The 15,413-nt window shown below is 38.8% G+C and overlaps 1 protein-coding gene across 2 annotated transcripts in view; it reads right to left on the bottom strand.

Moving 5' to 3' along the window:
* Positions 1–37: 37 nt before the first annotated feature.
* The window catches only part of HPRT1 (hypoxanthine phosphoribosyltransferase 1), a 29,956-nt gene continuing 14,580 nt past the window's right edge, over positions 38–15,413 (bottom strand). The window contains exons 4-9 of one of the 2 annotated variants that reach the window (XM_074358967.1): positions 10,447–10,512; positions 7,049–7,066; positions 4,930–5,012; positions 1,508–1,554; positions 1,276–1,352; positions 38–750 (exon numbers count right to left, since the gene is read on the bottom strand). In XM_074358967.1, the coding sequence (XP_074215068.1) occupies positions 703–750; positions 1,276–1,352; positions 1,508–1,554; positions 4,930–5,012; positions 7,049–7,066; positions 10,447–10,512 (339 nt within the window). In that variant the 3' untranslated portion in view covers positions 38–702. The remainder of the gene's footprint in view (positions 751–1,275; positions 1,353–1,507; positions 1,555–4,929; positions 5,013–7,048; positions 7,067–10,446; positions 10,513–15,413) is intronic. The other variant, XM_074358968.1, reaches the window with a different exon arrangement.

Below are 15,413 nucleotides of genomic sequence, written 5' to 3'. Positions count from 1 at the left end.
TAGGTTAATTTGTAGAGAAATGACAAGTATGCATAGCTTCTTTTAAAGAGACAACTTTTATTTTAAGGATTTTTACATTGAAGAAGTCAAAAAGTGGTGGTTTTTTGGAAGTTACTGATCTGCATTTAAAATGAACTGTTGATAAAGATTCACCGGAAATAATATGAACAAGCGGGAAAATAGATTAATACTACTGACACCTACTAAAATAATTCCAGGACATACGGTTTATCTGACATAACAATACCTCTAAGTGCTGTCACGGAATGAAACTGACCGCTTCTTACTTTTCTAAACACACAGTGGTATAATTAACAATATTCAATCACTTCTGTTCTTTCCTGAATATATAAAAATTAAAATACCAATTAAAAAACTAATATATTCTTCTGTTTAAATGTTTCTTACAGATACAATTTCAATATTTTCATTCAATAGTGGTGTGGTTTAAGAGATTTTTCATTCACGAGTGAAACAACAATCCACCCAAAGGGAGCTGATAGTCTATAGGCTCATAGTGCAAACAAGGAATTCAGGAATGCAGCAACTGACATTTCTAAAATACAAAACAAATACAATTCTTAGGAGACACATGCAAGAAGCTCTACTAAGCAGCTGGCCACAGAACTAGAACATCTGATCACTTTACTGGTGATTTCAATGGGACTCCAGATGTTTCCAAACTCAACTTGAACTCTCATCTTAGGCTTTGTATTTGGCTTTTCCAGTTTCACTAATGACACAAACGTGCTACAAAAGAAAAAGCCAGAAATTCACATTAGAAGAGCGTATTCCGAAATGAAAGGCAAGAACAACAGTCCGTACGTCTTATATGAATAGTGTTATGCTGCAGGAGATTTTACGAAACAGAGATGTGTGCAGACCCTCTTACCCTCCTCACCCCTGTTCCTAAGTACATTCTCGGGACTCCGGCCTCCAGGGTAGGAGGCGGGTACTTGAAGGAGAGTGAATTAAAAGACTTAGCTAGCTTATTTATTTCTTATTTATGACCACATCTATCATCTGAAATAATAATGGGACGGCTATTATGTGTTAAAGCCGTTCAACTGTTTCAGCCAGTAAGAAGTGTCACCCTAGCCTGGCCAAGCTCCAGCTCTAAGGACGTGTGTACTTGACTGCAGCTTTATGTGACTAATGGGAACCATCAGTCGGTTCCAATTATGAGGTGCTGGAAAGAGAAAACAATTCTTCTCTTTTGCAAATTTTTATATGGGTTCTGAAAAATGAGAATGAGGAAAAAGAAGCATTACTTACATTCAAATCCCTGAAGTACTCATTATAGTCAAGGGCATATCCTACGACAAACTTGTCTGGAATTTCAAATCCAACAACTAAAAAGAATCATAATTTACCGTTTAGATATAGAAAACATCACTTTCAAATCTAGTATGTGCAAACATTCTCTAAGGAACCCTAACCCATTTCATATAAAAATTTTTTGGGTTAAAGATGGTTAAAAATGATCGGCAAAAAGAAAATCACTTACAGTCTGGTCTATATCCAACGCTTCGAGGGGTCCTTTTCACCAGCAAGCTGTTGATTATAAAATGTGACATGTGACACACATGTGACTACAAGGCATTACAAAAGAGAACACTCGTGTTCTGCAACATGATTTCATCGGCATTTTAGCATACTACGGTCAGTCTTAACAAGCCCAAATAAAGACTGTGAAATGGACAGCTAAATCACAGGGGTCCCTGGCCAGGGACAGCCAGGAGTTTACACTACAGACGAGGCCCCTGACCGATCTCCACCGGGAACACGATGGACTGTCCTGAGAGCGGCCCACTGACTACTCACATGCCCACCAAAGGGCAGTTAATCGGGAGGATGAATGGGTGGGGAGGGCCCGTGAGCAAAGATGAAAAGATAAAGGCTCTCAGTCCAAAATCCCTGGAAATACAATCCCGAAGTCACAAAGGGGTGCGGGAAGGGTGAGCATCACCTTTCAGGATTTTCAGTAAGTGGCTTACAAAGAGGAACTTTAGGCTAAAATACAACTAGCATGCTAAAGGAGTTAGTACTTGGTTTTGAGAGCAGAAACTGCAGGTAGGATGCGTCAGCTCTAACAAAAGCTAATTTCATAACCCAAGTGCTACCTGCTGAAATTTTTCAGCCATGAGAAGAACCTGTAGTGATGTTTTGAAAGCCTTTATGTATGTTAAGGGCAGTCCCAACAAAACTTAAGATTTCATACCTTCCTAGATAAATATATTTAAAGGGCTGGAAAGGACCTAAAGTGATTCTTAACCTTAGCTGCACATCAGAATCACCTGGGAACTTTCAAAAATATGTAACAAAACTCAGATACCCAGGCCATACCCCATTGCATCAAAATCACTGTGGATGGGACACATAGGTGGTTTTTTGTTTTTTAAACTCTCAGGTGCTTGAGAAGCACTGGCCTATGCCTTAGTCATCAAGGGATCATGTAATCAAATCCTTCACGACTCCCCTTCCAGTAATTAGAGGACACACTTGGACTCGATTTCCATATAGACAGAAAGTAACAAACCAATCACAGCAAAACTGAACTCATTCAGAAACACTCCAGAAAAGGTATCATTAACTCAAAGCAAGCTGTAATAAGAGTACAGGGGAACTCAGCACCTCACATGCCTAGAGATCTGAATGAATTATTTTGAAGTAACTGCAGATTCATAGAAAGTTGCAAAAAAAAAATGCGCAAGGAGGTCCCATCTGCCCTTTGTCCAGTTTCCTCCAACGAACATTTCACATAACTGTAGTAGATTACCACGCTGGTGGACTGACCTTATCCAGACTTCGCCTATCTTATGCGCTCATACTTGTGTGGGTGTGGTTCTATGCACATGTGGATGCATGCAACCAGCACCACAATCAATACAGAACTTTCCATCACACATGGCTACCTCTTTATTTAGTCACATCCACCCCCTAACTCCTGGCAGCCACTAATCTGTTCTCCATTTCCATCACTTTGTCACCTTAAGAAGGCTGTATAAATGGAATTATACAGTACGTATCCTTTGAAATTGGCTTTTATTAGCACAGTTCCCTAGAGGCTCCTCCAGATCGTCGTGTGTATCAATTGTTTCTTTTCAGAGCTGAGGAGTCTTCCACAGTAGGGCACACCAGTCTGTTGAACCGGTCACCTACCGAGGGACATTTTCGTTGTTTCCAGTGTGGGGCTGCTACAAATGATGTGGCCATGAACATTCACATGTAGTTTTCTGTGTGGACACATGCTCTCATTTCTCTGCAATAAATGCCCAGAGTGCAACTCCTCAACTCGTATGGCAGTTACACGTTCAGTTTCTTTTCTTTTAATTTTATTTTTTATTGAAGTACAGTTGACTGACACATTCAGTTTCTTAAGAAACTGGCAAACTGTTTTCCAAAGTGCCCATAGCATCTGACATGCCTGTCAGGTAATAGTTTTAAGTTTTAATTTAACATTTAAGTTAGAAAGCTTCCAAGTCATTCTTAACCTTTACTTAATAAAAAGAATAAGCTTTATACTTACTTTTTATGCATAAAGCACAGATACAAACACTACATAAACGCATACATCATATAGTTGTGACATTAAAATGTAATGGTGAGGGAAAAAAACTAAAATAAAATGTAATGCAATGGTGAGGAAGAGATTAGGAGGAGAAAAGGTTGAGAAACAACCAACTTAGGCCAACTCCATCACTCAGAAACAACATAGGCACTCTCTGAGCACTTCCCACCTCCAGCAACATAAAACACCTCTCTTGTGAGGCACCCTACCTCAACTCTGCAGCATATTCCAGGAGAGGCACAACAGAGTATCTAGAGGCGTACATGCCACACTAAGCTGACACTTAAAACCCTAACAGCATGCAGAGAAAAAAGCAAGCACACTGATTGGTTTACAGGAAATTACTTAGTGCCCTAGAATGCATCACTTCTCCACACTCCTCATGCCGGTCCTAAATCCATTTAAAGTAAAAACTCACTGACATACGCTTGCGCCACCTATCAGAAAAGCCCCAAAGGACAAATTGCTGACACATGACTCAGTAGGTTTACTGTGATTCAAACACATTTGACAGATACTTTGATCCCTTAAAAGGGGGTTATAAAAACCAGTTAATCATTTAGGGGAAAAAAAGTTGGATCACGATCTGACCCCTCCACAAAAATTGCAGATTGGTCAAAGATGCAAACAGAACAAAACCACCCAGGGATGTCATCCTACAAAAAACTTCAAATAGGAAGGCATGAACTCTGAGCCAGGCTGCCTGTGTTCCAATCTCACCCCTATAGTGCTTTAGCTCTGTGCCTTTGGACAAGTCCCCGTGCCTTGATATCCCTATCTGTAAAGTGGGAATCACCGTCTGTGTCACAGTTGCTGTCGGGTGAAACTGTAATTAGGGATAAACACAGGTAGAACAAATAAAGCAAAAGCCAAACAGCACAGGTAGGACCAGGAGGTGAGGCTGGCTTAGAAGAAAGGAAGGAGGCACTGTAAACTTTCAATGTGGAGGCGGAACAAGAGGCAGCGTCCATGACCAACGCATCACTCAGTTCCAGGAGCTCCGGAGCCTCAGGGCCCACCCCTTCCTACCACCTCCCTAATCCCTTTTGTGGATCTTTGGTCTCAGTTTTCCAAAGAGGCCCCCAATCCTCTGCCATGCTACCCGGGACAAGTTGATATCATTATTAGATTGCTGAAAAGCCAAATGTCAAAAACATTAGGCAATAAGGTGCCTACACCACAAGGCTTTAAAACATGACAGAATTATTTACAAAGGACACTTACTGAGTCTTATTTGAGATTATGTCACTTTTTTCAGATAAAACAAGAGTTGAGAACATTTAACCTTACAAAGAAGCAATTACCTAATCCTTTTTCAAATGAAAAAAGTATCCTATGTTGACACGCTACATACATACCTTGCGACCTTGACCATCTTTGGATTATGCTGCTTGACCAAGGACAGCAAGGTCTGCATTGTTTTGCCAGTGTCAATTATATCCTTTAAAAAAAGCAAAGACATTTAAATGGTAAATAAAATCGTCATAGCTTTAAATTCAGTAATCATGTAAACACAAAATGCCAAAACCCCACGTATAACTGGAATAATGTCATTTCTTTCAGTGCAGTAATTCTCATAATTCATACTGGGTAGATCATCTGGCTCTCAGCAAGCAGTAGGAACATCAGTCCTCACAACTGGGTGTTGTAGGCACCAAGAGGTCAGCGACAGCTAATTTAAATATATATGTGCAAGTATGTACACACGCATTTTATTAAAGTTGTGATGCCACCCACCCTTCATTATAAAAGTTTTTTTTTTCAAAAATTTCAGATCAGGATGCTCTCCCTCCAACTCTTGGATGCAGGTGGTTAAGAGACCACACTGAGAAAACACTCCTTTACACCATCTTAAAAGAATCCAAAGTAATAAGGTTTTACCATATAGAATGACTTTACAGGAAAGTGAATCTCAGCTATTTAGTCAAAAGTAGGACATTATTTAAAACAAACCCATCTCTAACTGAGAAAATATTTCTTAAACCATAACCATAATGCTCTTCAATGAAAATATTCTCTACGATGGTATAAAGCAGTGTTCACAAAGTGGGACTACAAGTCATTAGAAACATCACAGCTGGAGACTTGTGAGAAATGCAGATTTCTGGGCTGTGGTAAACAGAACTCTGATAGCCCCCAGGCCTCCTGCCCTCTGGTGTACACACCCACATTAATCCTCCCGACCCCCCAACCTCCCAGTGTGAACAGAACCTATGAATATGATGGCATGGTCACTCCCGTGATTAGGTTACGTCATACAAGATGACTGTAGCAGCCTGGAGAGAGAGTCTGTGCTGGTTTGGAAGAAGCCAGCTGCCCTGTGAAAGGGCCACGTGCTAGGACATGAGAATGGCCTGGCAAGAAGATGGAGGCCTCAGTCCTGCAACCACAGGGGCTGAGTTCTGCAATGAATTTGGGAGAGTACCATGAGCCACGGGGGACATAGGGGCCCCAGCCTTGATTCAGCCTGATGAGACCTGGAGAAGAGAACCCAGCTCACCTACACTTGGACTACTGATCCCTGAAAACGGAGATAATAAATGTGTTGTTTCAAGCCATGAAGTTTGTGGCAATCTGTTAGGTGGTATGACCCTAATAAATTAGCATTTTAAAAAAGCAACCAATTCCCAGGGATATACATGTACACAAACTCTTTGAAAAGAATGTTACTTGTTTATTTTTTAATCTATAAACTAAAGTTTCTACAAACCCTGACAACAACAGAAAATGAATTAGGGGTTATTGTTGCTCTTAAGCCTTACATCACTTTACATAAAAGAGTGACAACCCATTCTGTTGGTGGGAGCGTAAAGCATACAATCACTTTGGTTAATAAGATGGCCATAATATTAAAACTGAAAATGCACAAATTCTACAACCCAGTCTTTTCACTTCTAAGTGCTTGTATCTAGAGGGAACTCACACTTGTGCACACAGGGCATTGCAAGAGAATGCTCTCAGCAGCCCTGCTGTAGTAGGAAAAATTGGAAGCAAACTCCCTATTTGTAGGGCAATAAATAGGTTAATTTGTACACTGCAATGCTATGAAAGAGTTTAAGGCCAACTAACTCTGTATGTCTCAACTTGAAAAACCTTAAAACCAATTTTGAGTAAGAATAACAAGTTGCAAGAAAGAATATATATAGTGCAGCACTATATAAATTATCAAAAAATATATTTTGTATGTAGTTATATATATGCAATAGAATAAAAAAATGGGTGGGAATTTTATATATCTTTAAAAGAAAAAAATTTCCAGCCAAAAAGAGAGGGGTAAGAAATATACCAAATTTTTTCCATTATCCAGTATAAATAAATTACTAAATATTTCTCACAAAAAACCAACCTCATTCCCTTACAACACGAGCCCACCATTAAAACTGATGAAAAGGAATTTCTTTCCCTGGGTTACCTTTAGGACTGTGCATACCAAGTTAGAAAATCATAAACAATACATTAAAGGTATGTAAAACTTACTTCAACAATCAAGACATTCTAGAAGAAAAAGAGAAATGAATCAGACAGTGTTTCTAATTATAATTTAAATCACATTATAACAAACTCTAAGGATTTATCCAAATTCTTGTTTTAAGACACTTTACTATATCAAACCCTGATTTAAACAAGTGGGCCATAAAGATTTGGACCTCTTTAATATGAAATTTTCACTTCAATAGAATTTTTATTGGTCAAAAATAAAATTTGACCCATATGTTCATTTTTTAAGTTTTCATTACTTAAACGGAGCTCTAATCTTGGGCAAGTCACGAAATTTCTCTGGGCCTGTTTCCTATGTGCAAAATGAGGGACTTGAAGTAGCATGTGTCTTCTGACTCTAACATTCAAGAACTATAATTCGTACAATAACTCCAAAATCATGTATTTAACTTACCATATGGAATCCAATTCAAAACCCATTTTCTCAGTAGGCTAAAAGTGACCTGCACTTTCCGGATGTGTTCATATTCTTGGACTAAACTAAAGAAAGATACCAACCAACGCTTCCTCCTACCATAAACCCTTAGCCCAATTTCTACCTCTCAGAACTTTAGAGCTGGAAGAACCCTTACAGAAAATGCTGCCTAACAATCACCTCCAAGGTAGAGAAGAGTCCTCCCTATTCTTGGGAATGGGGTTGCATTTTACATACTGGTTATAATCATTGTCACAAGAAGATTCATGCTACATTGTTTATTTATAGTTCTCATTTCTCTGTCACATACAAATAGCATCAGAATTTTAATGTTCTATAAATTCTTCTAAGTCAGTGGTTATAAAGGTAGGGCACACAAGAGCCACTGGGTTGAAAGAAAAAAATATTAGAACTTTTTTTATACCTCACCTTAATCTATAATTCTGTAACTGCGTGTGTCATATAATATACATTATATTACTACCATAGTTCATACATAGTTTACTCCTTTCCTCGTATCACAACTAATTTGTCTCTTTTCAAAAGACACTGTTACCTAAATCATAAGGAAAACTGAATATACAGTTAAGGAAAATTGAATATACAGTTAATTCTTGAACAAGGTTGAGACACTGACCCTCCGCACAGTTGAAAATCCACATAAAACTTTACAGTCAGCCTTCCATATCCAGTTAACCGTACTGGCAGATTCAACCAACTGCAGACCGTGTAGTAGTGAAGTATGGATTTATTGAAAAAAAATTCACGTATAAGAGGACCTGCACAGTTCAAACCCGTGTTGTTCAAGGGCCAACCGTAATCAATTTATGGACCAGTAATTGTTTCACCACCTACTATGTGGTTCTTTCTCAGCATTTTCTCTACCCCCAGCTAGCACATTTGAAGGATAACATTTGCCCATCAGTAACTATGGCTTACTGATGCAGCAATTTGTACCACGGGATGGAGTTATAGTTATTATGTGAAAGCAGCATTGAATTATGCAACAGAAATTAGATTCTAGTGTTGACTCTAATACTAAGAAGCGGCACGATCTTGATTAAATCATATTCACAAACCTTTAATGGTATAAAATAGTTTACATAAATCAAAGTCTAGAAAGATTAAATATTTGTCCAATACAGAACTGTAGCATCTAGAGTATAATATCATTACTGTTTAAAAAATAAACGAATGAAAATTGCTACCATTATTGAGAGCTTATTTCACATCAAATAGCTACATCCTTCCTTCATAAATGAAAAAATGAGGCTCAGAGGTCAAATGACTTGACCAAAAGTCATAAAAATAGCCAGGAGGTAGAGTATAGATTTGAAAAGGTGTTTTGGGGGTCCAAAGCCCATATTCTCAACCACTAACTGGAAAAAAGGGGGGAAATATTCATATGCATATGCATCTATACACACACAGTATATCCCCCAAAGATAAACTGAAGGAGAAAGTCTCAATAACCTATAATCTCACCACCAAGACATAACTTCACCCACCTGAGGCATCTTGACTTTTCCCCACAATAAATGTACTTTACTGTGACTACCATGAAAAAAAGTTTTTTTTTGAAACAGAGACCTTTTAAGATCACACAGCTATGCAGTGGGACACAGCCATTAGGTAGGAAAGGCAAGGTTGAATGGAATTACAGAAAGCTTTGAAGGCTAGGCCCTTTCCAGGACTGAAAACTGATTATATGAGTAAGGGCTTCAAATGACTTCTAAATATGGGCAAAGCATGCTGAAAGGGAAGGAGGGTAGGTCTGGCAGGAAGGGAAAAGATTCAACAGATTATAACTTCTCCTTTGAAGTTTTCAAAAGATGTTGAAGAGGACAACATTAGTTTGGTATGACCCTGAGATGGAACCATAGAATTTGACACAAGTGTTGTATGTTTCCTTACAGATATTCAGTCAAGTAAGTGATAAACATTAAAATTTAAAAACCAGAGGAAGAAAAGAGTCTGGAGCCAGAAAGACCTGCATTTAAATTCAAGCTCTACCACGTAACTGGCAGTGTGACTTTGGACAAGTCCATTAACCTTGCTGAGTCCTAGTTTCCTGATCTGTAAAACGGGAATAATATCTACCTCACAGGATTCTTGCAGCTCTTTTATGAGATTATGACTTTGTATTTGACGCTGTGGCTATAAGCAAAAAAACAACCGGCAGCTGAAAAAAAATAGCATTCCATCATTTATCACTGGTTACTCAAAAATCATTTCAATGTATCAGAAGAATAATATTCAAATATCTTAATAGCTCTGTTAGCTCAGCCAAATGTCTATACTGGAAGAATTTTGATGTATTTAAAACTCTTTTTGCGATCCCTTCAAATAACAGTATGTTTGAATGTACTAAGTGTTCTAACTAACAGAAACTGTGTGAACAGCTCTACATGCATTGTATCACTTAATCTTCTTAACTTTCTGGGGTGGCTGCCATTACCATCCCACCTTACATATGGGACACAGAGAGGTTAAATAACCTGCCCAGGGGCACGTGGTTAGGAAGCACTGCACCAGGCTCTGAATCAAAGCTGTCTGGCCCTAGAAGCCACACCTTCAGCCACTACATTATATTGTTTCTCTATCTTTAAGAAACTATGCGTGGTCTATTTTTAAAAAGAAGACTGTCTTTCCCCCAATATATATCTATTTTTTTTTTCAGAAGGATCTGAAATTAGATCCCCATTGAGGCAGACAGGCAGTACTTGGCAATACAGACTTTCGGTTTAATGTTGGATTCTGCTGCCTCTTTGCTGTACGACCTAGAGAAAAAAATACCTAACTTAGATTGTTTCCACGGGTTAAATAAATCTTTTTTGTTTGTTTGATTGTTTGAAGGCATAAACAACTATCTAAACTGCCCCTTGGTGATGGATCGAAAGCTCAGTGTTACTGACTGACCCTTCGTACGGAGTGCTCTTTCCTTCCCCTTCAAGATACATACCTTTCCAGTTAAAGTTGAGAGATCATCTCCACCAATCACTTTTATATCGCCTGTCGACTGGTCATTCTAGTTAAAAAAAAAAGATATAAACATATATGTCTATCCGTCCACGTGTACACACACATTTCAAATTATCAAATGGGAGCTAGAAGATTTAAGAAGTTAGCTACCTAATGTCATAGCATTATGATATTCTAAATGATACAAATCACAAGAATTACGTTTCTATGAGTGAATGACTAGGTAACTTTCAACTAGAGATTAGTAAAAACTAAAAAGTTCTATTGGCCATTACTGATTTAATGCTTTCAAGAGTCCTAAAAATAGGGTGCACCCATTTTTCCAGGGGGCAGTATTACAGCAGCTGCCCATCTTCAGTCTCGGTAATTTCTGAACAACAAAAGAAGTTATTAGCATGACAGGTGTCTGGTTCTGGCCCTGGACCATTCCCATGAGTCAAGCAAATTGTAGGGTCTGGCCTACATCATGTTCAACTCCAAAGATATTTCCCTCAAAAGGCAAGCCCAGGCCTAGGTCATCTTCAGCATAGTCTGGGAAATCAGCTCTGATCAGTAGTCCTTTAAGGCACACCTCTAAGGCTCCCAGTTTTCTGTTATCACAGAATCTAGTAGAAACCCTTACGGGAGTTTCAAAAGGGAAGGCTCCACACCCACCATAGTTGGTGGTGATAATGATCACAATTTGGCTATTCTGGATTCAAGACAGAAAACTGGAGTGAAAGAGCAGGTAAATAAGAGTTCAGACTTGCCCTACCAGAGAGCAAACCATACCAAAGCTACGGCCATTACAATGGTGCTTTCCCAGCACAGTACCAGACAAAGAGATCAAGGAACAGAATACAGCCCAGAAACAGACCCAGAAATATATGAGGATTTAGTATGTGATAAAGATGGTATTTCAAGTCAGTAAGGAAAAGATGAATTATTCAATAAATGGTGTTCCGACAACTAGTTATCCTTTTGGGAAAAAAATGAAGTATGATCCCTACCTCACAGCATACACAAAAATAAATTCCAGACGGATTAAAATCTAAATGTAAAAAATTAAGCCATAAGCAGACTGGAAGAAAACGTAGAATATTTTCATGTTCTCAGAAAGGGTAAAAACTTAGGCATGACATGAACTCAAAAGATCTGTAACAAATATTTCTATTATACATTGGGCTCCAACAGTAAGAATCCAATAGGGAAATGGAGAATGAACACAAATCAGTAATTCACAGAAAAGAAGGCTTTAACATATACAATGATATCCATCTGAGAAACAAACGGTATGATTCTACTGTTCACCCAGTCATACCGGTAAAACTTAAGCCTGATGATGTATGTTGGCAAAAGTAAGAGGAAAGCAGCACCCTTGTTGTTGGTGACAGTATAAATTGGTACAGTGTCCTCTGGAAAAGACAGAGCCATACCTATGAAACTTATAAACATGCATGCCATTGCCCCAGCAACCCCACTTCTAGGAATTGATGCTACAAAGACACAGTATGCAAAGGTACACACAACCATGTGCACTGTATCAACTGTTTATACAAGAGAACTGGAGACAACCAACACGTCTATTAACAGGGAACTATTTAAATTAAGTTCATCTACACAATGCAATACTGTGCACCCATTAAAAAGACCCTAATAATGTATACACGCTGACGTGAACAATGGTAATTAAAAACATCAAGCTGTAGAGCAATGTGTTACCTATGAAACCACTTCTGCTCAGCACTTTTAAAAAGTTTATAACAGCAATTACCTCTGAGTAGTGAGAATGGGGATAAGAAGTCTATTTTCCTTTTACACACAAGCATACCTCACAGGTATTTCAGGTATGGTTCCAGAACATCGCAATAAAGTGAGTGTCGCAATAAAGCAAGTCACATGAATTCTTTGGTTTCCCAGTGCATGCAAAAGTTATGCTTACACTATACTGTGGTCTATTACGTGTGCGATAGCATTACATCTAAAAAACAATGTACCTGCCTTAATTAAAAATACTTTATTGGTAAAAAAAATGTTAACCGTCATCTGAGCCTTCAGTGAGTCATAATCTTTTTGCAATAGCAACATCAAAGATCACTGATCACAGATCACCATAACAAATATAATAATGAAAAAGTTTGAACTATTGTGAGAATTACCAAAAATGTGACACGGAGACATGAAGTGAGCAAATGCTGCTGGAAAAATGGCATCAACAGACTTGCTTGATACAGGGTTGCCATAAAACTTCAATTTACAAAAAAAAACGCAGTATCTGCGAAGTGCAATAAAACAAGGTATGCCTGTACTTCTATTTTTATCATATGCATCTATATACACGTCCATTTTTTATGCAGTGTTATTTTTGCTTGTTTTGTTTGTTTTATGAGGGGGTGGTAATCGGATTTATTCATTTATTTCTATTTGGAGGAAATGCTGGGGATTGAATCTGGAACCTCGTGCATGTCAAGTACACATTCTACCACTTGAGCTATACCCTACCCCCTATGCAGTGTTATTTTTGAAAAACACAAATGGGCCAATACTACACAGTGTTGAAAACTAAACATATCTAAGTATGACTTTCAGTATCAAAAAAACTTGCATATTACTTCTCATCCTAAGGAAATTTCAGGCACCTCTTATTCTAACTAACAAAACCCAGAGTTTTAAACACAGAGAATTAATGAAGAGCAAAGAAACTACACAAAACCTGAAGTGAGAGTGAATCATAGCACATCATTTACACTGCAATCCAGTTAAATAGTGACATCTTCTGTAGAAATTTGGTATTACAGTTCAACTTCAATTGACTCTTCTTTACAGAAGAAAGGCGGAAAGATCTGAGAACTGAAAAGTATGGAGGCGTGGAAAAAACCCGTGATCCAAAGGCAATGGTGACAGGGTAGGAGACGAGAGAAATCCAAGCATGCAAGACACAGTGGCTCCACTAGATCTAAATCTCCGCGTTCCTGTTCGCCCCAAGGCTTGTAGCTTCTGAGGTTTTGTGTGTGTGCGTGGAAACACTGTCACTTTTTAAATGGAGGCCAATACAGAAGATTCCTTTAAGAAAAATGTTCCAGTCCACTGTGCTAGATAAAGTATTAAGTGCCCAGGCTGCATATAAAGGGCACCCATAGATCAATGACCCCACCAGAGGATTTTCCCTCACTCCTCCCTTCCTGTCTGCAACAAGCTTCCCACTGGACCCCTGCTTCATTTCATTCCTGACTCTTATGTGCTTCATCTTTAATGGGGACTTGCAACGGGAGAGGGGAAAGCCCCCATTCCCAGACAGAGAGCCCAATCTGCCCTTAACTCAGAATGTCACTGTCAACTACATACAATTCCCAGAGAAGCTCTTTGGGTCCACAAATACATAACCTTAGCATCTGTGTTTCTGCTTTATCTAGCTCTCTTGAGTCTAGGTTAAAAAAAAATGAGAAGGAAAATAGGAAGGAACTTTGTTTATTCCTATTTGTCTATCCTTAAAAATTTTGAAAACCTCCAGGTAGCAACAAGAATTGCAGCTTGCTATGGGAGAGGAGAGGAAGCTGTGTGAGGGCACGGAATGAGTGCGCTGCAAAAGGAAGGCTTGGAACCCACAGGCTGAGACCATAAGAGGAGGATGCGGAGAGGCCAGCCGCCAAAACTGGGCTCCCCAGAAGGTGAGACTGGGATTATCACTGGGGTAGGAAGTCCGGGCTTAGCACTGTGTAACCTGCCTTGTGCAGTGCACTCCAGACCCTTCTTTAGGACAGCAGAATGGAGTTTTTGGGAAAGAGCCATTCCTTCTATGTCCAGCGGGGCCCCATGTCCACCACCCTCAATCATATTTCCTCGTCACATCATGATTTCAACCATCCTCTGTCCTTTTAACTGTTTTCCTGTGCCCTGATCAAATATCAACAAAAGCGATAATATCAGAATCATTCGTTTAGAGGTAGACTGCACCTTGGGTGAAAAATGGTAGACATCCAATTTTCTAAAAATTTATGCAGAAAATAGTAAGTCAGAAAGGCTACACGCCCAGGTAATAAGTTAATTTATTTACCTGTATTTTATGAGTTCTTTTAAACTTTTTAAAAGAACATGTTGCTTTAAAGGAAAAAAAAAAGCTATTATCAGCTAAAAACAGATGCTGATAAAGCAGGGCCCTTACAGATCATCTCATCCTGCATGATCCAATACAGGAGCCACTGGACTGCATGTGGCATTTGCATAAAATGAAATATAGTTTAAAATTCAGTTCCTCTGTTGCACAAGACACATTCCCAGTGCTCAACAGCCACATGTGGCTAGCAGCTCTGTATTAGACAGCATAGATGGAGAACATTTCCATCATCACAGAAAGTTCTGTTGGTCAGCACTGCTCTAAATACATCAAAGATACCATTTAGCACAAAAACAGTCCTAGAAAAGATTGAAGAGTCAGTGCTGATATTTAAAACCTGGTGTCTGTGAGTACACCGTTTTCAAATCTTCAGAAGTTACTGCATTCTATCTTCATGCTTTTCATTCTGTGCCTAGTATGGGACTAGGATCTGATAAACATGTTCAACAGAACCCCTCTTCATGGTCTAAAAGATAGTAGCTTCCATACAGCAGGTGATAATATGTGCTTGCTGAGGGAATTAATCAATTTCCTTATTATTTTTTTCCTACAAAATCTGTGGTTTCATGGAATCAAAGTTGAACATTGCCTTTATGTTCTAAGAATTAGGGTGCTTATATAAAACTTCAGTTGCCTGACAAGGACCACATCAAAGTGAAAATCCACAGGCAAGGGTTTGGAAGTATACTTTTGACCCTAGTTCTGTTAACGCTTCCTTACACCATGGACAGTACATATCCCCATTCTTGCCAATTTAAACTGAACAAATCCTTTCCCTCATCCATGTCTATGGTCTTAATTCAATAAGCAGGAGAAAGGCATAAATCACTTCACTTGCTTTATATATATGTAGA

This window comes from Camelus bactrianus, chromosome X (genome assembly GCF_048773025.1).
Source record: "Camelus bactrianus isolate YW-2024 breed Bactrian camel chromosome X, ASM4877302v1, whole genome shotgun sequence".
NCBI classification, from domain to species: domain Eukaryota; kingdom Metazoa; phylum Chordata; class Mammalia; order Artiodactyla; family Camelidae; genus Camelus; species Camelus bactrianus.
This window is presented reverse-complemented; position numbering and strand designations above follow the sequence as displayed.